Source organism: Pholcus phalangioides, unplaced genomic scaffold, assembly GCF_987345545.1.
Source record: "Pholcus phalangioides strain wild (caught in Gottingen) unplaced genomic scaffold, Ppha-v1.0 ptg000024l_1, whole genome shotgun sequence".
In the NCBI taxonomy this organism is placed as follows: Eukaryota; Metazoa; Arthropoda; class Arachnida; order Araneae; family Pholcidae; genus Pholcus; species Pholcus phalangioides.
In genome coordinates this window covers 15,968,822-15,991,767 of record NW_028301616.1, presented here as the reverse complement: position 1 = coordinate 15,991,767, position 22,946 = coordinate 15,968,822, and the positions used below count along the sequence as shown (strand labels likewise).

The 22,946-nt window shown below is 33.0% G+C and overlaps 1 protein-coding gene across 3 annotated transcripts in view; it reads right to left on the bottom strand.

Moving 5' to 3' along the window:
- LOC149068847 (spatacsin) overlaps positions 1-22,946 on the bottom strand; it is an 85,856-nt gene that overhangs the window by 16,488 nt on the left and 46,422 nt on the right. For all 3 annotated transcript variants that reach the window (XM_089250713.1, XM_089250714.1, XM_089250715.1), the window contains 12 exons: positions 20,009-20,204; positions 19,758-19,841; positions 17,047-17,183; positions 13,829-14,029; positions 13,142-13,249; positions 11,309-11,480; positions 9,367-9,590; positions 8,977-9,114; positions 7,635-7,790; positions 7,227-7,337; positions 5,286-5,402; positions 4,310-4,451 (listed from right to left, as the gene is read on the bottom strand). In XM_089250713.1, the coding sequence (XP_089106839.1) occupies positions 4,310-4,451; positions 5,286-5,402; positions 7,227-7,337; positions 7,635-7,790; positions 8,977-9,114; positions 9,367-9,590; positions 11,309-11,480; positions 13,142-13,249; positions 13,829-14,029; positions 17,047-17,183; positions 19,758-19,841; positions 20,009-20,204 (1,786 nt within the window). The remainder of the gene's footprint in view (positions 1-4,309; positions 4,452-5,285; positions 5,403-7,226; positions 7,338-7,634; positions 7,791-8,976; positions 9,115-9,366; positions 9,591-11,308; positions 11,481-13,141; positions 13,250-13,828; positions 14,030-17,046; positions 17,184-19,757; positions 19,842-20,008; positions 20,205-22,946) is intronic.

Genomic DNA, 22,946 nt, shown 5'->3' with positions numbered 1-22,946 from the left:
TTCCAGGTTTTTTTTAAATAAAAAAATTTAGAAAAAAAATTATATTATAAAATTATTTATATTAATTATAAAATAATAATTTTAATTACAATATCATAATGAAATCATAATCATAGATTTTTTTACACTAATTTATGCTTTTCAAATACACCTGATGGAGAAGAAAAATGGAGCACAATTAATAAATGAAAGATTTCCCTTTTCGGCAATTTCAATGCCCACAAGATTTAAACATTTACAGTTGTTTCCTTTGTGACATAATTATTCAAAGACGTAGTTGGTTTCACTGCATCAAAATTCTTTACAGTTGGCTTGCACTCGCGTAAGCGCTAGAACCGAGAAGTTACGCAATCGGGGGTTGTTCACTGAACTCTGATTTCACGTGTTTGGCATAGTTCTGGATAACTTATCTGCCCATGTTGCGAGTTTTACCGCAAAACTGCCACCATGCTTTATACGGGTCATTTTTGACTGCTTCGATCCAATCAGCCTACTGACGATCCGCTCAGACAAGTTTTCTTACAACACATTGTTTTCAAATAAAAATACCCACATGGAAAATCAAAACATACCCGTGCGTCATCCGTCGTTCCTAACTGAATACAAATACAACGCCACAACAGGCAAATTGCCCAACGAGGTGGCTGACTCAAGAACATCATGGATCCCCGAGCCATTTTTTGGAGGCCCTACCTACTACTGCTACACCACACATGCACCCCACCCACACACACCTTCCCCCCGCGGAACCCCCAACGAATCGGTACATGCGGGAATGTGCGTGTACGTATAGTGAAACCTGACGTGAAGTTTTTTTTGTTTCTCTGTAATGCTTGTTATGTGTAGTGCTGCCATCTGCCACCAGTTTTTCTAACTATGAGTGAAGTGTTATGATTGAATGATTTATCGTTGTAGGACTGTTGCTCTCTGTAGCGAGACTTTTTAACGGGGAGATCGGCTCCCTCGCATTTGCGCCTTGAAGTTGGGAACCACAGAAAACCAACTTCAGCCGACCAGCACTGTGGGGTTCGAACCCGGATCCTCCATCGCGAGTCCGTCACTATAATCAACCGTCCGTAACTGAAGTCAACTTCTGAAATTATCGCAACTGAGCTTTGTACCCATGGCTTTCTATGATGCGTAGTTATGATGTTTCTGGAAACACTAGAAAAAATTATGATAAAGTCGTAGCAATATGCTTTTCCAAGCGGACTTACGAAATCCTTGTTCCTCCTTGGCAGTATCTAACGTTTTTTGCGATATATTGCAATATTTTACGGATTATCAATATTTACGATGTTATCGGAATTCCCTTTTTTATCCCGACGGATTTTTTTTCCTCATTATTATTTTTGATCAATGTTTTTTCCCGATCAGACGACAATCGTGACAATTTTCCAGGTCGTTGTCTGAAATTTCCAGGTTTTAAAGCAAAAATCGGCCATTTTCCCTGCTTTCCCTGACTTTTTTTGTAAAATTTTTTTTTCCCTGACTTTTCCAGGTTTTCCTGATTTTCCCTGACCCGTACGAACCCTGGGATTTCTACTATGACATGGGGGAAAAGGTTAACCTATTACATAACCCCCGTATCAACATAACACCCTATTTCTGTTGATATTTAAGATTAAAATACAGTAAAATCTCATATGAAATAATGACTAGCTCATAATTTGTTCCAGAATTACTCATTCACATAAAAATGACTAATAAAAGCACCATTCAATAAATAATGCAACACAATAATAATATGATAAATAATGCAAAAAAATTTGTACATAATAATATAATAACGGCATAAAAATAAATGTACAATACAATAATGTTTACAAATTAAGTTACTCTAAAAGATGAGAGAGAAGGACTATCGTTTACACAGGGCTGTTACTGGAGGACAGCAGAGGGGGGGCAACTGCCCGAGGGGGGAAATTTATAGCGGGCGGCAGTTTTAAGTGGGAACAAAGAACACCATTACAAAACTATATAATTTTAAAACTGTTGGGCAGCAAAAATCCTAGTTACTGCCCTGATTTATATATATGTATACATGACAATGTCTCTTAAAGTGGGCGTTACCAACTTTTGTTCGGGGTGCCATGATGAGCTGGAAATATTTATGTGTGTACCTATTTGTGTTTTAATGTGGTTCTTTCATGAATGCACAATATCTATTGAATTACTTTGGAAATCCACAGATGAGCCATGAATAGCCAAGGGAATCCAAAAGTTTGAGAACCACTGGTTTAGGATGATTTAAGGATTCAACCATTTGCTACAACTTTATTTCATTGGTTCTTTTCTACAATTTTTACCATCGATTCCCACATGCTATAAATCTCTTTAATCTCATTTGAAGTGCAAGGGACTTCTCCCTTCCTCAGACGAGATACAGGTCCAACTGCTGCTGTTACGTGTAAAGGAGATCTATCGGTTCATCTACAGTCAACTCCTGGCCATGTTCTACCACTGGTTCTTGAATATCATCCTCATGCACCTCCAGTCCCATGGTCTTCCCCAAGAAAAACATAATCTCTTCGGCATATGTTGGCTCCTCTGCATGAGCTGGCCCTCAAAGTCATGTTCAATAATACAATCAGCCCACTGTTTCTTCCAAGAAGAATTTAAAATTAAACAGTCACGTTCGCAAATGTGTTCATTTTTCAAATGAGTCATGCTGACTGGAGATTGTAAGGGAGAATATTACCCATAATCCTACAATACATGTGTGGATGAATACAAAAACTCAGTTGTGATAACGTGAAACTAAAGCGCAAAATTTTTGCTCGAAATTCTAATCATTGCTCGCTAACTGAGACAAAATTTGTTCATAATTTTTGCTTGTTATGCAAATTACTCATTAACCAAAGTTCTCCTGTAAATGAAACGATAATATCAAAAGAAGATTTGAACTGTTCATAATCTGATATTTGGGAGGTCTTGCCGCTATAAAATAAAAATTATGACTAAAACCAAAGCCCTTGAGACCATTGATTGTTCTTCCCTCTGGGTGCTGACAAAAAAGTTGAAGGGGATATACTCTCATAAAAGCAGAGAGGATCCCAAGTTGAAAGTTGTCATTATATAACCCGTTTTAAATATTAGAGGGGTTTTTTTTTTACATTCTTTTTTCACAATCACATTACATATATTCTATGGTCACTTCTGCAAATGGCTAGTTTTACCAAAAATCAAGAAACAAATGAGAGATTTCACTGTATCATAGAACTTCTGTATTTGCCAACATATAATCACAAAAACCTCTGTTGCTTTCTTTTACATATGTTATATATTCACACACACACAATTAAACTTCTAATATTGGCATATAAAATCCACCCAGTTTTTCAGACCCATTCTGAAGGGGGGGGGGGAAGGTGTATATATGCTGACAAATATAGTAAAATAACTAGGTATTCTGTGAAATAACTGTATTATACAGTTTAACGGTAACATATAGAGCATAGTTTCCCAACCTTTTTTGTCCCATCGCCCCCTTCTTCAGAAATTTTTTTCCCATTGCAATCTAATCCAGGGGACGTTAACACCCACGTTGGGAATCACTGATATAGAGCCTTCCTCAGAAATCGGTAAATAAGTAAATAAATATAAAAACAACAAACAAAACAAACAAGTTAGCATTTAAAAAGTTTAGTCATTCTGGATTAATAATTTTTATACAAGATATAATGAAGACTGGATGTTGTGAAGATATTTATTATTTGAGATGTTAATTTTTTTTTTAAGGAAGGAAAAACTCATCTCTGCCTCTACCGGGAGTGGAACCCGGGTCCCTCGATTGCCGGACGAGTGCTCTGACCACTAAGCTATAGAGGAGATAGAGATTTTCCTTCGCTAGAGCATATATATGTGCCGAACGGAACCGTGCAATGGACGGTGAACCGATCAGCCAATAGATCATGGACAACGAGCCACCAGATGGCTATATATATATATATATATATATGCTCTAGCGAAGGAAAATCTCTATCTCCTCTATAGCTTAGTGGTCAGAGCACTCGTCCGGCAATCGAGGGACCTGGGTTCGACTCCCGGTAGAGGCAGAGATGAGTTTTTCCTTCCTTAAAAAAATTAACATCTCAAATAATAAATATCTTCACAACATCCAGTCTTCAGTATATCTTGTATTAACAAGGTGAAGAGCGACATTCATGTCATATAATAATTTTTAGTTCAAAAAACAAAGTAATACAGAGAGAAATTTAACATGTATATTTTATAGAACAAAACGTGCATTCATACCATATTATATAGTGTGTATTTCATATAAGAAAAAATAATACAACATATATACCTTTCTCATCACTTCTAGCAAGAGACATCCAGGCATAAATTGATTTCTTCCTCCTAATCGGAGAAGTTAATTCCAATGGCTTATCATCTGTGAGACCAACACTTTCTGGATCCATTTCACCTTTTGCAAGTTTAAGACACTCCTTTTCGAAAAACATTAAATTACAAAATGACTTTCTTTTCAAATTACAAAATTTTCCTATATATTTAGTACACTAAAACTTCCAGAATTCAAGCTGCTGTATCATGCAAGCTGCAGCCCAAAAATTATAGAATTTTAAAAAAAGTTTTGGAATTCAAGTCACATAAGTTCTTGAAAACCAGAATCATCTTTAAAAGAAAATTTATATATATATATTCACCATTCAAGATTTACTCGTAAAATTTATATCAAAACATCTCTCAGCTTTAAGATAATTTAATATAATAAATTTATTTTTGATTAGACGTAAGTAAACAACCTATCCTCAATTAAAAACTATATATATTCCCTTTTAATTAGAGATGGTAAACAAAAGCAATTTTTAGCTCTCTCTAGTATCTGGGATTCTAGTTTTTTTAACCATTTTCCATTCAAAATAATATCTAAGGATATGGTACTATTAGTGCCTACTGTTTATTCACAGATCTTTCCTTTAAAGATAGAGAAACTCTTGGTACTTATTCTGAGTACAATTCAATAATTTTTTTGATTGTGATAATTTCATATTTTACGATCAAATTTTTTTATCACTACTATGACGTAGATGAAAATGACATTCTATACACAAGCTGTATTAAGACATTTTTGAGGAAGACAAAAATAACAGTTAAAGCTTTATCAAAAGCATGAGCTCAATAAGGAACAAAAAATGCCAATATTTACTTTTGAAACCATAAAAACAGGGGCTTACCCCCTGGAAAATATATATTACCTAAAAAGTACAATAAAATTAAAGGCAATAAAGGCTATTGGGATGGATCTGCAATACACTTACAGTGATGATGACCAACTCATAGCAAGTGTGACGAAATATTCTTGCGACTTGGAATGCCTGACGCAAGTTTTTCCTTTTAAGAAGTGCACAGATTATTTTTTCTACAGCTTCAATTTCCTGTGAAAGAATAATCAAAATTGTTCAACTTGCAAATGGAGTTCCAAAAGATAACTGATACTACTAGAATGCAAATAAAAACAGATTCAAAACAGTTTCTCATACTCAAAATTTAAAAAAAAGGAGAATGCTCAAACAGAATGCATTTTGGGCATTGGTCAATGTTTAGCACTTAAAAATATTTGTGCCCAAATTATCCTTTTGAAGTAACATGAAAGTGTGAGAATAAAGTTTGAAATCCAGGGATTTTCTTAGAAAACTTAAGAGCTCGTGAATGAAAGGAGTGAATAATTTTTTAGTTATTTTTATGACAACAAGTCAAGTGGAAAAATGGTTTCAGTAGGGCTGCAAAAGCATTCAACTCTTGAAAATTGTGCAAAAAAATTTTATTTTTTGCATATGCATTGCAATATGTGTGAAGGAAATGAGTATATGTTTCAGACCTACTGTATATACTCGTGTATAAGTCGACTCGTATATAAGCCGACCCCTCCCCCATTTCAGGACCACCAAAATCGCAATAAATTGAAAACCTGTGTATAAGCCGACCCCAAAAAATCTGTGCATTTCAGAGAAAAAAAATTCTTATAATTTCATGCAAAATGAATAGCTTACAGAAATTTACAATGGAAAACGATTCGAACTTTTTAATCCGTTTCTTCTGAGTCTCCAAGCTCATCGTAATCCATCAGATCATCATAGGGGGTGTGGCATCTTTGTTTTCATCTTCACCTGGGCTGTCTCATCGCTATTGTCACATTCAAAGAGGATATCTTCAGTTCCGTCCATCGCATTGCCGATACAACACTTTTTGAAAGATTGGATGATAATTTTGGTGGAAACAGAATTCCACGCTTCCTGTACCCATTGGCACACTAGGCCAATTTTAGGTTTCTTCAAGGCACCACTTTTTGTAGTTTCTTTATCATCAGAACTCATCTGTTCAATCCACAAATTCCTCAAATAGTCTTTGAAAGACTTGTTGATGCTCACATAAGGCTTTACAATCAACATTAGCCCACCTGGTATCAAAGCCAATGATGTTTTCGATTTCTTTGCCTCGGTTTCGACATCATCAGGGTTTTGAACATATCCCATACCAATAATGCTGGTTTCTCGAACACTGCTACAAAAATGACTACTGATTGTGGGGTCAAAATTTTCTCATCAAAAACTGACCCGAGTATAAGCTGCCCCCCCCCCCCACTTGAGGAACGAATTTTCCCACAAAAAAACTCAGCTTATACACGAGTATGAAAGAAACTTCCAATTTGCATAGATAGTTTTTACCTATTTTCTTTTCTTTTGAAACAAATATCTTTTTGCAATGTAATTATTTATTTTTTTGTTTGAAAAGTATTGTCAATTTAATTTTGAAGAACTTGCAGAATTGTTTATACAATATTTTAAAACAAAACACTTACATTTTCATTGAAATTTTTACTAAAGATTGAAAAATTATCTCTATAACAAATTTTCAGTAAATAAAATATTTTGATGTTGGATGACATGAAAAAGGAACAAGATTCTCAGGAATTTAAAATAAGAAATTTAATCTAAATTGTTCAACAAATATAAAATATCTCTCCCAGAAGATAGAACACTGAATGCACAATAACCATATTCTAAAACACGTAAAACAAGCAATTGGCAATGTGCAACACACAGATGTAATAAAGTGAATTTCATGTATTGAGATTCGACTATGTGCATATGATACATAGAAGTTTTACACGTTGAAATACTCACGTATCACTTCAAAAGGAGCAGAAAAGATCTTAAATATCTAACATGAAATAATAGGTATTTGAAAACATAAATTACTTCAGCATCATGGAGAGTTATGCTGACATGTTCTTCTTCAAAAACATCTTCTTCTTCAAATGCTCCAATCATTTCAGTGGGTAGTATTGAGTCTAGATCATCCATATTAACCTAAAAAATTGAATTTTAAATATTTAAATAAATCTGAAATGTATGAATTGAATTGTTTTATAAAGAACAATTTTTCAAATTAAAAGGCAGTGTAATTGAGTAGTTATTCAATGTTTCTCTATCTCCATAAATTTACATCGTCAAGAAATTCTTACATGTTTTAAAACCATGGATTTCCTAAGTAGAAAAAAAAATTGCTGAAAATATTAAAATTTCGAACAGAAAATATTTCACAATGTGAATAAGTAACATGGTGTATATATATATTTTTTCATTTAGTACAAGGAAAGGAAATACCTGTTTTGCTACATGTTTGATACAATATTCCCACATTGTTGTTCTAATAGAAGTAAGCTCATCCATATCATCGGCACCAGCTTCTTTCTGGCACTCGATAAGTAATTGCATCAGGACACATTTCTCTCCAAAGTTGTCTGACGTCACACAGCTATTCTATTTTTTTGGTGAGGAAAAGATGTAAAAATACCAATAACAAAGATTAAAATGAAAATTTAAAAAAAAAATTATAAAAAATGATGGAAAGATTTATCACAGTTTTACGTGTAAATCACAGGTTTTAGTGTGAAATAAAGCGAATTCCTAAGGTTGCAAAAATATCTGCTATGAGTACTTATATGAGAAGGCAGCAGTAAAATTTTTATTTAAGAGGTTCAAAGGAAAAAATTCTAAACTTATGACATTGAGTACAGTCATATCTCGACTAATGAAGATAATTTATTCCAGAATCACATTTGTTAGCCGAAAAGCAATTCCCCATAGGTTTTTCTATGGAAAATCATTTGATTGGTTTCAAGTATGGCTCAAAATTTGAAGATAATTTTTATAAAACACAAAAGAAGCACTATAAAAAAGACAAAAAACAACCCAATTATATGAAGGAGAATCAAAAGGAAGCTGAAAGACTGATCGTTTTATTTTACACAATGTGCATAACTCATTCAGAGTTTGTAGGCAGGAGTCCTCATATGTGATGTGGTCAGTTCATTTCCAAGTCTCATACATGCAGATAGAATAGATAAGCTCCTAGAATGACTGAACTGTCTAACTGACATAAATCAATCTGGCTTTAAAGATAGAAATTATGATGATGATTGTGCGAAAAATCAGCTCAAAATGCTGCAGTGTTATGTAAGCACTTGCATTCGTGTCAATCAAAATGTTCATTAGCTGAATCAATACTCGTAAGCTGAAGTAGCAAACTCACTAAAAACACTGTACAGTAAAACCAGTGTAAGTTGACTACCTATGGTGTAACAATTTTCTGATCAATTTGAACAGATGGTCAACTTACAAAGATTTAGCCCTGTGTAATCCTGTATGCCTTCCCTGGAAAACTGATCAACTTGGACAGTTGGAACAACTTACACAGGTTTACTGCAATATGATTGGCAGAGGAATTAAACTAAATTAATATTAAAACTAAACTAAAAGTGTTTTAGCTAGAATAACATTACCATATATTTTGAATGCATGAATCAAAGTTAAAAAACGTTATGTTATTGTACAATATATTTGTTATTTGCATTAATGTTGCATCTTATTAAAACATAAAAAAGTGAAAAAAAATTTCACGTTCAGAGAAGGGAAGGGCGCGTGCACACAGGCACATTTGTATTACCTTTAAAAACAACATGATTTTGGGAATATTGATAGAACTTTCTTTCATCTTTATTAATAACTTTCTCCAAAAATTAATTCGGCTTGGTAGATGATTCCATTCTCCTTTTTCTGTCATTTCTTCAACTTCAAATTTGATCTATCAAAATAAAAAGAACCACCATGGAGATAAGGAACTTGTGTTCTGTACAGCCACGAAATAGTTCTTGAACATAAGAATATGAATGCAGCAGAATGGAAGATAGAAGCGAACACACAATTTGAAATTTCCTTGAATATGATTTTAAAAATTTTCATGTCAAAAGTATCACAAGTACAGCTGCTTCATTTTTTTATACATATCCAAATCATATATACTTCATTTGAAAGCAAAAGTTTTATCGAAACATACCTGAATTATCATCACTTCATCCAGTGGCATATCCGCAACTCTTGCAAAAACCCTGGCATCATTGTATAAATGATTCCTAATCAGTTTTTCCACAGATTTCCAACAAGCATTCACATAGTCTGGATGATTTTGTGGCAGGAGGAAATGCTCAAAATTAACAGGGCTTTCCAATTCTCCAAGACACTGCACCATTTGATACAATTTACTGAACATAGGGATCTTGACTATTAAGAGGAAAATTGAGGTAAAATTCTGTGAAATTAATAATTTCAATATAGTATGAAAGAAAGACCTTATTCTTTAAAAGCAAAGTCATAATGATTTATATAAAAAAAATTCAGAATGAATTCAAAATATTAATTGAGGGCTCCTTTTTTTTGCATGCCATTAGCTTGAATCATTAAATGAATTAGTCTTCACATTTTATGTCTATTTCTAGGACTGAAAAGTCTGTTTTTGAGTTACAGTCAAATCTTGATTAGTCGAATGTGCAGTGGCAGACTTAAAACCAAGTTGTCATTAGTTTGACTAATTAAAAATTCAGATTTTTAAGGAGAAAAAAAAATATTTTCTAAAATAACTGCAAAAAATATTGTATCAGTGAAAAAATATTATAAAATAGATGAAGATAAACAAGATAAATAAACTGACCTGTATGAATTACTCTAAAGCAGTTATATTTAATTATTGAATGAAAATATAAACATAAAAAATGTACGTAGTATACTGTGAGTACAGACCATATACACAATACCTGTATGTGAACTTATAAATAAATACATAAGTAAACGTTTGAAGAGAATCTTGCATGAACAATGTTCTTGTTTTTTTTAAATCATTGATAGTGTATTCCGAGAGATTACCTTGCTTCTGAACTACACTTTTCCCTTGAGATTTAGATTTATTTCCATTTAATCAATAATTTGTTCTTTTTCTTTCAAATCTAAAACATTCACCATTCGATTTGACATTTCTGAAAAATTTACATACAATCAAGTTGCACAGTAAAACCTCCTCACAGCCACCTCTGAATAACGCCCATCCACATTTTGTTGGAACTGATCGCGCCTCATTACAGGTGTCCTCCAAACAATGGCCACTTTGGACATGAAGTCCAAAAAAAAAGACATATCACCATGAGAAAAATAATTTTCAAGGGAGTTATTTCCCCCCGAACTCTATGGGGGGGGGGAATTATGTATGCTTTCTTTTCCTGGGTATAAATTCTAGATGGGTACACCAGCACGATCCGACCCACAGGGGTAAAAGGCTTATATCCCGGGAGGGACAGAGCCTGGGTCGTGTCTGGTCTGACAGATGGGTACATTGAAGGCAGTGGAGGGGGGAAAACCACTTAAGCGACGTATAGTTGTATCATGAGTCACTTAAGTGATCTTTAAATGCACCACAGATCACTTAAGTGATCTGTAAAATGTGCCGTAGGTCACCTAAGTGATTTGTAAATGTGCTGCAAGTCACCAATGTGATCATGTCAACACTGCACTTTTAATTGCTCACCAAGAGTTTAAATACAATTTTTTGTAAATTCACATCATACCTGAAGATTTTGACTTAAAGGAGGAAGAATACAAGTTAAGGAAAATTTTCAATGTGAAAATAATACAGCAAAACCTGTATGAAATGGAATGTCAACAGACTGAAATAATATTCTGTTTTCGACAGCTTTCTGTTTTATAAAGGTGCAGATAAAAGCACTAATCATTGAACAGACTATATTTTGATTCCATTTAAGATAGGTTTTCATCTCATACAGTATCTGTCTTAGGCAGCTTTCACTGTATTAGATTCTGGAGCCATGTGAAAACTTTTACAGATATTCGACTCATCAGAATTTGCTGTAACATGAATTCACTGTACATATAAAGAATTAGTTAAGCTGAAATAAGAAAATCTAACCTAACCAAAAGAGTTATTACATTACCTTCATTTTTGAACGTATTCTCAATCCGAGTGAAAGCATAGTGTCGAAGAAGCAATTGTCTCTCATATTCATTAGTACAACTAACAACAGCCTCTTTTAGCATCACCATTGCTATATGTTCTATCCATTTCAAAACATAACAAACCGAATAAGTACTCCAGTTTTCCTTGTACTAAAATAAAAAAAATCAAAGGATCAAGGCTTCTGATATGATACTGATTGTTTCACAGAGAAACTATTTTCAACGAAGGGAATAAATATCTAATATTTATATTGAAAAAAACTTCCAAACCTGTTTATCTGAGGCGCTAGTAGGACTTCATGATGAGACAGAAAAGACATGCTTTTTCAAAGTTGAGAAATAAGCGTTAAACTAAAGGACACCATTTGAGCGAATGCATTACTTTGCATTAATCTGTTTTTAATCTGATGTGAAATTTCTTTCAGTTATATTATTTTTTATAAACAAGATACACAATACCGGAAGTACTACTCTACACTGTAGTTAGATAACACATCTTTTTCTGTATATTATGAATCATAAACTTGTTATTGTGAATATAAATCCATATACCACTCAGTTTTAAGAACATTTTCTGAGTTAAAGTTCAATATAGTTTTATGACTCCATCCCCCATATACAGTAGATGCTGCTTATAGAAATTATGAATATTGTCATCTCATTTGGGTATTCTCATCACTTTTTTAAAGTGCAGAAATAACCAATATCATAATAGGGGAAACACTTTGTGTATAGCTATCGGGATTCTGTGTGGTGTGTTTGTTCTAATTTTTTTTTTATCCGAAGTTTTTTTTCCCCCCCATTTTGAAGCTAAGGTTAACCAAGCCTATTTTCCCCTGTATAAGTCATTATTATCAACCTGCAAGGCTATGTAAGAGGTCAGAAGGTACACCCTCTCCCTTATTTACAAACTTAGTACTCAGTTCCCAATATCCTGATTCAGATACAGTATCCCTTATGATCCATGTACATAGGGAGCTACTTTTGCAATGGCCTTCTCATAACAAAGGTATGGTAGGAAAAAAAACTGCTTCCCTCAGTTCTTGGTCAGTTTCTTTCAGTTAACCAGACATAGCCAAAAGACTCCCCAAGGGATCTATGGAATTTATACATTGTGGAATGTGTAAATTAAAAAATATTGTAATTCGTAATACACATTAGATGGTTCCATTCCAAATACTCACAATGGATCAATAATGATGTTAATAATATATTGTGGGATTTTAACGTTCTTTAGAACAAAAAAAGGAAACACCACTATTGAACATTGTGAAACCAGCTATGTGAGAAAGAAAAATGGAGTTATGCTGTTTGCTCGAATGGATGTATGGTCATTGTAATCATTTCCTAATGTTTTGGATGTAATTGTCAAGTGGTTATTGCTATCAGAAACCCAGAGTCCCGATGCGATCACATTAAGTACCAGGCACTATATTTTAGTATTTTTGATTAATATTATCTTACCTGATCCATTGATGAATTTAAATAAGTTTGATTTTAATGAGAGAGCGGCATAATATTATCATTAATTTTAACTGTTTCAGACCTGGTACACACAATCATGTGTGGGTTGGTTTTCTTTTCTCTTTTTTTAACCTCAAGGATTTCAGCAGGGTCTTCAATAATAGAATACGATCCTTATAGTCAGTGCTGAGCACCAAAAGTTATAGAAAGAATTCTACAGCAAGGAAAAATAACAATTACATTTGTGCTATCCAAATCTGAAAGTCTGATTTTTCTAAAAAAAATAAAAAGATTACAAGACCCCACATAATATATTCAAATAAAGATTGAATTTCAAAACTGCTTACTTCTTGCACTTTATTTTTGAATTCTTTCAACTTTGATGCAATAGAATCCAGCATTTTATAGATGAGAAATCCTGAAAGGAACTCGACCAAGGTAAACAAGGGAGAATTCTAGAAAGAAAGAAATGAAATAACTGCATAGAAAAAATATCCAATAGATGTTACTTGTGAAATTATTTATTTGTTACTGATTTTAAAAACATCAGATTTGAAAACTAAAAATTCTTAAAAAATTATATTCAACAAAAAGAATTGCTGTAAATTAGTCACAATTGTTCATAAAACGTATTAAAAAGTTATATTTTTCAGCAAAAGTTAATTGCAAAAATCCTTTCAGACTGGTCATTGATAAACTTTTCATGTATACCAAACAGAACCCAACTTCAGAAGATTATGATACTTTAAAAGTTTATCAGAGCTGGGCAAGTGCCAGAAACAGGCATAAAAACTGTCGGGAAACAATGGTTTGTTCCTCAACAATGAAAATTTTGGGGAATGCTAAAAAAAATATCTGCAGAGGTGACCTCTAGATAGTTTTCACACTGTAAGACTATTCATCTATATGTAAGTTTTGAATGTAATATCATTTTTTGGAGTATTAAGAAATAGAATTTTAAAATGATTCAGTTAAGCAGAATCAATCACCCGAAAAAAAAGAAGTATTTGGAATATTTATTACAAGATACTCACAGGAAGGAACATATAAAATCCTTGAATGAGAATAATCATCTTTCGCTCTTTTATGGCATGGCGTAAAAGATCTTCAAAGTCCTCTTCGGTCCATGAAATTGTTGTGTATTCAGCATTCACTGAACTTTCAGTTCTAGCAAACTTTGAGTTGGGAAGAGAAACTGCTAACCAATTTGTGAAACAATAAAGAATATCTGCCTCCTATGATAAAATGTTACACACATTAAAATCCACAAAACAAAAACTCATAACATGGAAATAACTACTATGCATATGTGCAAAATAAATTAAATATAATACATGCTATAACATGGCTTTGTTGGCGCTTGTTCTATCTTTACCCTTATGTAATAACTAGCTATAATATCCACCATTGCCTGGGTTTTCTTCAATGAGGCTTTTTTGGATCACGTGATATCTCCCTCTTTCTTTGAGGGACATGCAAACCGTGTCTAAGTTAACCAATGTGGAGACTTCCTACGCGACTCATAAAAGAAACAAATCTAGATTTAAAGAAACGTAAAAATATATATATATATTTCTTTTTTTAAAGGGTGCTAGGTATTTCGATTCTACCCCCCCCCCCCCTGAACTTCAAAAAATGCTTAATTACAGCTGTAGAATTTTTTCTATGTACTTTTTACGGGCCCATAATTAATTTTAAAGCAACCTAAACTATATGTATTTATGCAGTTGCATATTAAAAGACAATACGGAGACATTAATTTCCATGCATGAGAAGATATAAATAAAAAGTTGAAATCAATGTTATTGCATGGATATCCAACTCGAAAGTAGGTCTGGCTAATTGCTTCATATTTAATTTTCTGGACTTCGTATATCTCTAAGAAAACTCAATATTTCAAAAATTGTGTATTTAATACAACTTTTAAAATGATTGATGTGACAGAAAATCCCACAAAATTTCCACATTTCTACATTAAAATCGGCAATTTTAACACTGATTTCTATGGGGATCACCCTTTTCCCGACCCTCAAAGCGATGATGATGATGATTATGACGTCTATTCAAAAAGCCTCATTACTGGGAGTATTGAAAATGTGGCAAACCATTATAAAGGCATAAATATTATACATATACTGACAGTGTTGAAGAAATGACAAACCATTGTAAAGGCATATACATGTCTTAAACGCATTGCTAGGGAACCACAGTAACCAAAGTAAACGTTCTGAAAGTGATTGTTGAGGCCCAAAAACCATTGTTGCCCTACGGTTTTTTGCCCATTTGGGGCATTTGCCCTGCTCTGACGAAATTTTAAAGTAGCCTATCGTTTAAGTCAGGTCTCATTTTTGTGTTAAATCTATCTTATGCTATATAACAATTTATCTTATGCTATTTACAACAAGTAGTTTCTGTTGACTAAAAACAAACTTTTGTTACTTATGGATGTTTTGGCCGTGTTTCCGAAGTTGCCACTTGGAACGCAGATGTCCATGATGATGTCGATGGAGGCATATGTGTGTTACTCCTCATTTGCATGATTAGTGATCTGGGAGCTATATATAATTACGTCTATGCTTCAAATAGGTCTTCAGTCTCAAGTAGTGATAAACTCGCAAGTCAACCGAACAACTCGGCTGGTCTGACGTTTCTGTCACGGAAATTCCCATTAGTTGCTCTTCAAGAATGCCGTTCAGGGATGTCTAATGCTCATTCTCGATCTTAATACCTTTCCAGATCTTGCCAACTGGGATCTAGTTTGGCTGGCTTGGTCTACAGCCGTGATCTGATACCGCCTTCTTGTATGATGCCGATATCTGTGATCTGATTCCACTTCTTGATCGGCAAATTCCATATATGACTCTGCCGATGTCCATGATCTGATACCGTCAATGCCCTAGGTTCAATGTGTGACTCTACTGACATCCGTGGTAGAGCATAGTTTCCTGATGACCATGGTCGAGTGTCACTTCCACCCGGCATCTTCACCATAAGTATACTTTGCATTTTTCCTGCTAGTGAAGGGTTTTCCTTGATTTAACGTCTTCACTAATGTATGTCTTAGTTTGTAATTATAGTAATAAATAGTTTGTTCAAAACTGTTTTGTTCATTGGCAGTTAGAGACATACATTGCAATGCAAATAAAAATTTGACACTTCTATAAAACGAATAAAACACACAAAGAGAAATTGAAAAATATGGCTCAAAATTATTTGTCATTCTGACACAAAAAATAAATTATCATCCTAAAGTATAGTACTCCAACATATAATTGAGTTCTATTGTACTTGAACTACTTATCTCACATACAGCCCTCGTCTCTAGAAAAAATCTTTCCGTACACAAGCAGGCAGACTTTCACCACGATACTTCCAAAACATGAAAATTCAAACATTTACCATCTTTACTTTAAAATACAGGTATTCTTGCTTTACATGATTTTGTTATAACGCAATTTCAAAAATTGAAAAGTTGATTTTAGAAATTGCGAACAACAAAATTTTATGTGCTTTTTATTTTAGTCCTGGGCTTGTAAATTAGAGGTATGACAGCTACACAAAATCCATTGGATTTGTTGATACAGATGAGACATACATGGAAGAAATGCTCAAATCCATCTCACCAAATCTCACTAATGAGCATCTTTTGGTAACACATTGACTATTTATCATAATTTTAATCGAAGAAAATGATCCTAACGAATCTATAATTGTTATATTTGTGAAGAATATTCAGAATCCTTGAACTTTGCTCCTAAAGTTTTTACAAAGAGATGATGAATGCTACTTGTTATCTGAATCTCAACTGGTTTCATAAAAAAGTTAGCAATCATGCCAGGCCCTTCAAGAAAGAAAACATTCACATTCACTAGAATCAACCAGATGTAGTGAAGACAGAGATAAATGAAAAGTATTAATTAAATTTATTCATACAGCCTAAACTGACAAGCTTTATTTATAAGTTTGAATAACTGATTTATTAAAAAAAAATTATTTGGCGACTGGAATTTGGTTTTATTTATTTTTTCTTATCCTTCTGAAGAAAACCCTATCCCTATCTTACCCATGTTAAATTCTACTCGTCTTACGCAATTATTTTGTGGAACCAATTAATTGTGTAAATTAACCAATTAATTGTAAAATTTGTGACAATGTAAGTCACACAAAAATTGCATGATTTTTATACATCATCTGTATATTCATGAAGTGTTCCAAATATTTTACATGATGAACAGTAATAACCATTACTTACAGGATAAGAGCCAGCCAGAACACTAAGTACAGGATTTCGAACTGCATAACTAACTCGCAACAAATTTAGCCATGGCATATCGGTTTTATGAGAGTAGAGGAGTTGTGAAAACAAATCGTCCATGATTTCTATTGGTTCTAAAAAAAAAAGGAAGAAAGAGACACATTAAAAACAAACATATCGTCACCTTATAATAAAAATCGCATACATCAGTTTTTTTTCCCAAAATGACAGTTTTAGATCAAGAGGATCATATCTCACCAATTACAGCTGTTAAAAAAATTGGCACTGATCTGCTCTTTATGGAGAAAAACAAAAGACCATGTATGTGTGTTATTCAATGGATCGTTTTATCCTTTTTGCTCTTCCAGTAAAGTTAGGAATTTTTGTAAGAGGTTTGTTATAAGGTGACAATATTATCTTCGCAATCAAATCATATCTTTTTTTTCTTCAAAAAAAAAGAAGATTCAGTTGATGTTTTTGGCTAATAAAAAATGAAATTTCAATAAAATGTTAACTTGTTCAAAATATTGTTTTATTATTAAAATCACTTTCATGCTCACATTTCTATTAAGTATACAAAATATGAAACCAATTATAATCAAAAGTATTTTTTCTCGCTTTTCTTATTACATTTCATTAACCACTTGACATCCATGACACATGCTGTGTACTTCATAAATTGCAGAACACTACCTGACAAAAAATATGTATATGATATATTATTCCCAACTGAGAGCTGTCTTACTTTACTTTGTAGTAAATAATGCTCTTCTCCGTAGTTTCGTAAGTTAAAGTTCAATCTGTCAATCAACTTTTATCATGTGACTTCTATAACCTGAAGAGGCCAACTACTATTTGCAAAACTTTGTCTTAGAACATTTGGCACAGAACAGGACGAGTTTTCTGAAGACATTGTTTAAAAACTGGATATTTATGTTGCCTCAAGAATGCCTTTGAATGCATTAGAAGAAAGTGGACCTTCAACTCAACATCGAAATAACCATCAATGCACACAGAAGAGATGTTAAGTTTGTTGGACAGAAGGTAAAAAGGAATGATGCTCGCATAATATGCTCTGGATGAATTGATTTCCCTCATTTGTGTTCTGCTGATCATTTTGAGAAATACCACAAAAATTTGTAATTTTAAATTTCTCTATTAATTTTTTATTTTTTTATTATTCTTTTGCTTGATTATAGACAGAGCAAAAAGTAACAATAGTCTCAGTTCATTTCATGTAGAATAAAAAAAATACAGATTTACACTAAAATCTGATACGTACTTATGCATAGTGCCGGACTCGTGATGCGAGGATCCGGGTTCGAACCCCACAGTGGTGGTCGGCTGAAGTTGGTTTTCTGTGGTTCCCAACTTCAAGGCGCAAATGCGAGCCGATCTCCCCGTTAAAAAGTCTCGCCACAGAGAGCAACAGTCCTACAATGGTAAATCATTCAACCATAACACTTCACTCATAGTTTGTAAAACTGGGGGCAGATGACAGCACTACACATAACAAGCATTACACAGTAACAAAGTTTACGTCAGGTTGCACTACACGTACACGCACATTCCCGCATGTACCGATTCGTTGGGGGGTTCCGCGGGGGGGGGGGTGCATGTCTGGTGTAGCAGTAGTAGGTAGGGGCTCGGGGATCCATGATGTTCTTAAGTCAGCCACCTCGTTGGGCAATTTGCCTGTTGTGGCGTTGTATTTGTATTTGTATATGAATGAAACAGTGTAAATGTCAAGAGGGCTAAAACTCTGCGGCCACACATTTTGAACATATATTTCTGGGAGTATTTGCTGTGATACTTACCGGTAGGTTTTTAAAACATTAACTTGGAGGCTTCTGGTGCCTATGCTGAGTCTTATTTACAAAAACACATCACCAAGAAATTGGTAAACATTACACATATAAAATTTGCAATATAAGATTACATTTCACACACAACCTAGTCCTCTGTTCGTGAACAATTTTCCATTTCTGGGAACGTCTTTCCCATTTAAGAACTTCCAAGATTACAAACTCATTATTCAAGTCCTTTTGAGTTGAATATTAGTGTAATTTTATATATTGTAGTTAATAAACTTTTATTAACTGACAAAATTTGATAACCAATAAAATAATTAATAAGTCACATGGCACTTTGCACCCCTAATCAATAGAAACTTTCAAGTCTGTAAAAGGGGTTGTCAAAATTAAGAATTGGTTCTGAGTATTCATCAAGCATTATCTTAAAAATATTTATTTCTGAAACACAAGCGACAGAAGAAGAAAACATGAAAGTTAAGTTTCATTCTGGAAAAGTGTGACACTCAATGTCAAACAAAATTTTTTTCTTCAACATTTTATTTTTACAGTACTTAAGGCAAGAGATACAGTATCATATAATATATTTGCCTTTTTCTCATACTACCCATATATACATAGTATTCGAGTATGACTATATTTTCTACAGTTAAAAACTACCAATAAATTAGTCCAAGTAGATATTCAAGTGTATTTTCAATATTTTATACCTAATAAAATATTTACTTTGAATGAAAATAATATTTCACACATCCTATATGACTTAACTTTAATAACTGATTATTATCTTTTGACACAGTTCAACTGCTTGTGATCAATTTTGAGTTATTATTTGCTATTTTTACTAAATTACTATTTTAAATAAATACTTTATAGGCCTATAGCAGAAAGTTTTACCTCCATAGGGTTCAGACTCCGATGAAACAGATGTGTCTTCACTGCAAACTGACATTTTTTCTTCTTCAGCCTCTTGAGATGTATCTGTAGGATGAAAAGCATATAGATGAATAACATGAAGAAATTGTTAGTTTGATTAAATTAAATTGTCAATGAACACATGTTCAACATACGAAGGCTTTAAAAACTAACAGAGAACTAAATTAAATTTTGTTTTAGCAAACTTGTGTAACTATCAAAACTTTGCTTACGTTCTTGAGATGTCGAAGGCACATCAAATCCCAATCTGGAATACAATGATGCACGCAAATCAGTCTTTTTTCTAAAGAAATCTTTTTTTTCTGATATAAACTCGCCATCTGATGGTGAACGACTTTTTTTCTCAAGTGCCTTGCATATGTGATTACCTATGCAGCTGGTTCTGAATTTCGAGGCTGCATTTAGAACCTACATATTTCATTAGTTGTAGATTTAAAGTATATGTATATACAGTACATGTACAAGAATTATTTGCACAATAATTATACTTAATATATAGGCAGAAATAGAGATGTGAGGTGAGAATATTTCTCTGGAGAACATTTTTATTCACATAGAATATTCTCACAGAACAATAATATTCTGCGAATATTCTCCGGGATGTCAAAAATGGAGAATGATCAAAAATATTCATTTTTCTTTTAAATAATTTTTTTATTAATTTTGTAATCAGTAAATAAATCAGTTTTCATTGCCTGAAACATTTAAAACAAAGCAATTTGTGGCATAATCACCCCCCCCCCCCCCCAATGACAACTTTTAGTTTGAGTTTATTCTCAGAATATTCTCCAGGTCATGATGAGAGGTTTTAAAAGTTTGGTTATAAAGATTTTAGGAACCTTAGATTGAAACCTTAAAAAATTATTTTAAAATTAGATAAATTTTCAGAAATTAGTTCAAAACAAAGAATAAAACCAAAGTTGATTGATAAAGGAAACCTTTCTTATATAATCACCTCCATTTTAAGAAGATACAGAACTTGTTTTTTCAATGTGCATACACTTAAATTCTGTATATCACTCATATTTATTTGCAAGTTGTGCAATTCAGCCATGTTGGTTTAATTTTCTTGCTTTTAAACTTTAATATTGTGGGCTACAAACTTCAATATGCCCTGTCTTTTTGGCGGGAAGACAGAGAATATAACTCTGAAAGGACTACTCTATTATAAATTACCAGAGAATATTCTTATCAAAAATAATAAGAATTATTCTCAAGTTATTTATAGATATTATATTTATTATAATATATAGATTATAACAAATCATTGGACTACTCTATTATAAATTACCAGAGAATATTCTTATCAAAAATAATAAGAATTATTCTCAAGTTATTTATAGATATTATATTTATTATAATATATAGATTATAACAAATCATTATATTAACACATATTATTACAAATATTCTTGAGTACTCTCTGGAAGGACTTCTATAACTGAAGAACATTCTCTGGAAGTACTATTATTAATAACTTGAGAATAATTCTTATTATTTTCGATAAGAATATTTTCTTGTAATTTATAAAAGTAGTCCTTCCAGAGAACATTCTCAAGGAAATTATAACTATATTAAAAATACAGGAAAATATACTTATCAAGAATTTATAAAAATATTCTCAAGTCATTTATGATAGTAGTCCTTCCAGAGATTATTCTCTTAAACATTATCCTCGAGAGTTTTAAATCCTAAGTAGCTACAAAGAAAATTTCATTAAAAAATACATTTATTTTCGGGGAAAAAACATGAAAAACTCTTTTCCAACTAAAACACTTTCTGCACTACTGAAACTATAATGAAATATTAACACAACAACAAACAAACATGATGACCTACTTTAAACGTAACCTGCAACCCCCCAAAGCAGAATGTCTTGCATTGTTCCAAAACGAGCCCTCAGCTAACTGAAAATGTTCTGCAGTAAAAATTCTCATAATATTGTAGTGTTTTTTTACATTTTTCTTAAAATTCTTCCAGATAATTCTGCAGTAGCACTGACTGTTGTGTGACGTATGTTGCAGATTTTTGCATATACTGCTTTGGAGCCTGCAACAACTATCAAGGCTACTAAACATATTAAAACAAAAAATCTCAAATCATCCCAAGTAAGGCTACTGTCCCAAGTATCAACATTTGACTATATGAAAGATATAATTTAAAAAATACTGTGATAAGTAAAAGTGTGAAGGGCATCATAAGTAAAAAAATGCTTGATAAATAGAAGTGGGAAAGATATCTACCAGGTGTACAAGTATGAAATGCAGATTTCAGACAACAGATGGCGCACCAATGCAGTTTGTGCTATAAAGATTTGACACTACCATTTTGTTGTGTCATCAACAAGTGTCAGATGCGCATGAGTGATAAATTGGAAAAGTGTGTGCATAGTGTTGAGTTGTCGTATTCAATATGTCAAAATTTACACTGAACAATGAGCATTCGCGGACAGCATTAATTTTTTGTTTTCATTTGAAGAAAACTGCTGAAAGATTCAGATGAGGTAGGACGACGTTCAGAGAGATGGGAAAGATTCAGAAGATCTGTGTAGCGATCTTCTGAATCTTTCCCATCTCTCGTAGGTGATTGGAAACAGCTTGTTGACTAAAGCCCAATTGCTCTGCGAGTTGTTTTTGCATTTGCGTATCATCTTCGTACCAACAATGCTTGCAATTCCACATCTTTGTATTTTTTTGGCAGTTTTCCATGTTCTTTGTCTGCAACATCGAAGTCACCACTTTTGAAATGCTGAAACCATCGTTCACACATATCTTGCAATGAAGCATGTTCACCAAAAGCTTCTCGAAGTAATTGGTATGATTCAGCAGTAGTTTTCTTCAAATGAAAACAAAAAATTAACGCTGTCTGCGAATGCTCTTTGTTCGGTATAAATTTCAACATATTGAACACAACACTTTTCCAATTTATCAATTGTGCGCGTCTGACACTTGTTGATGACACAAAAAAATGGTGCAGTGTCAAATCTTTATAGCACAAACTGCATTGGTGAGCCATATGTTGTCTGAAATTCGCATTTCATACTTGTACACCTGGTAACTTTCTATAGGCCTAGATCTAATTCTGAACTTCAATTTCAAGTTGGATTAAAAAGAGATTTTAATTATAAAAAAAAATTTAAGTAAAACTTGT